The sequence below is a fragment of the Neophocaena asiaeorientalis genome, unplaced genomic scaffold (assembly GCF_003031525.2).
Source record: "Neophocaena asiaeorientalis asiaeorientalis breed wild unplaced genomic scaffold, Neophocaena_asiaeorientalis_V1.1 scaffold324, whole genome shotgun sequence".
Taxonomy (NCBI): Eukaryota; Metazoa; Chordata; class Mammalia; order Artiodactyla; family Phocoenidae; genus Neophocaena; species Neophocaena asiaeorientalis.
The window spans coordinates 150,255-152,372 of NW_020172458.1; the positions used below are offsets into that span (position 1 = coordinate 150,255).

The 2,118-nt window shown below is 46.4% G+C and overlaps 1 protein-coding gene across 1 annotated transcript in view; it reads right to left on the reverse strand.

The window, feature by feature from the left end:
• MAP3K15 (mitogen-activated protein kinase kinase kinase 15) overlaps window positions 1-2,118 on the reverse strand; it is a 150,593-nt gene that overhangs the window by 24,780 nt on the left and 123,695 nt on the right. The window contains 1 exon segment of the mRNA XM_024737994.1: window positions 1,329-1,470. Within this exon segment, the coding sequence (XP_024593762.1) occupies window positions 1,329-1,470 (142 nt within the window).

Consider the following 2,118-nt stretch of genomic DNA (forward strand, 5'->3'; position numbering starts at 1 on the left):
AGAAAACCTCCCTTCCCTCCCTTCTGACCCTGTGTTTCAGAGACTACTGTCCAGGCCCTCAGCATCAGATAGTCGCCCTTACACAGTGCTATGGGACCTTGCTAGGCCTCAGTTTCCCCATCTGTAAAAGGGGAGGTGCACATCTATCTCCAGCTCTGTGGTCATCCTCAAGACCTCACGTCTGGAACGCAAATCAGTATTTTCTGCTAGACTATGAGCAATCTGAGGGAAGAAGACACTGTACGTCATCAAAATCTAGCACATTGCCTGACTCTTAAGACATATAGTTAGGTTTTTAATGTAATGGCAGGCTCTTAGTAACTATGAGTTGAAAGAACGGATGAATACAGATTTCTAACTCAAGTGTTTATATTTGCATTCAGATTACTATTCATTTTATCATTATTTTCTTAAAATGAGCACCTACTGGGTTCTTGCTCTCTGCCTGGCACCTTTTTGAGAGCTTTACAAACATTATCTCACTTACCCCAGCCAACAAGCCACTGAGATAGTGTCATTATGACTCCAATAATTATTACGATTCTAACTATGACAGTACTTAATAATAATCCAATTTTAAAATTCATTTATTCAGTCAGAAAACTGAGGTCACAGCTTGCAGATGGAGGGACCAGCTCAAACTAGATGGCTGGGGTCTTCCCTGGTGGCACAGTGGTTAAGACTCTGCGCTCCCAATGCAGGGGGCCCGGGTTCGATCTCTGGTCGGGGAACTAGATCCCACATGCATGCCTCAACTAAGAGTACGCATGCCACAACTAAGGAGCCTGCCTGCCGCAACTAAGACCCAGCACAGCCAAATAAATAAATAAATAAATATTAAAAACAAACAAACAAACAAACAAAAACCAAACTAGATGGCTGGCTCCAGACCTGAGGAACTCCCACCCTCGCACTCTACTGTCTGCCTTTGGGGATCTTGTGGATAAAGCACTGGTATTCAATTTCACTGTCAACATGTTATTTTGCAATGTCATTTAAAAACACCTCCGTTTCCTCTTCTCCAAAGCATATTTCAACTCCTAGACTGTGAAGGCCTCAAGGCCAGAGACTATGCTTTATTCATCTCTATGTCTCTAGTGCTCAGCCCAGCAGCTGGCACTCAGTAGATCCTCAATGAATATCTGATGACTGAATTACCAGACCAGGAATAGACTGTTTATGTGACACTGGAAAATCCGTATCCAACTCCTCTGGGAAACAAATGGTCTCCCACACCTCAAATGTCTGTCACTTTTTAACGGCAGGATGAATAACGATGTTCATATTATATTTTCATCCGTGATTTTCAGGGTATGAGACCAGAAGACCAGTGACTACTCACCCCCAGGCACCTGCTCCATAAATATCTTAATGTAGCCGTCCTCGGAAACAGAGTCCAGGTACTGAACAATATCGCGGTGCTCGAGGTTCTTGTGCGGGGCGATCTCCTCATGCAGCGGCTGAGAGTAACTGGTGAGAAAAACAAAGCCAGTGTCACCTGCCAAATCCCTGGAGCTTGGGGTCCGTATATCGCACCTCACCAGTACCTGCCCTGCTGCTGGCCATCCCTTCTTTGTGGGAATGTTCTCTCCCTTGGCTCCCATGAGACTATTCAGCTTCCCATCTGTAGAACAGGGGATAATAATACGAAGCACTCAGGGCTGCCGGGGGCCGAAGTGTGTCAAGTTTCTCAGGCACCCAGTGGAGTGCCTGGTGTGTGGCAAGTACCCAGTGAATGGCTGCTGCTGTTACTATGGCTATCGATAGGGCTTGAACTCTCCAACCATCCTTTGCCTCTCTCAACAGCCTCTCTTCCTCTGCTCCCCCATGAAGGGAGCTGTTCCAGAAGGTTCTGTCCTCAGCTGCCTTCTAGTCTCATTCCGCAGACTCATTCCAGACTACAGCAACAGCCACCTAATGGACCTCCCAGCCTCAGCCTCTGGCCTCTTCAGTCTATTCTCCCCTGGCCACCCTATTTCCCCTTCCTAAAACACACACCCCATCACATCACTTCCCATCCTAAAGTCCACATAAAGACCACATTGCTTAACATGGCACACAAGGACTTTCAAACTCAGGTCAGACTACATCTTTAAAAATGTTTGCCTCATCTCCAGT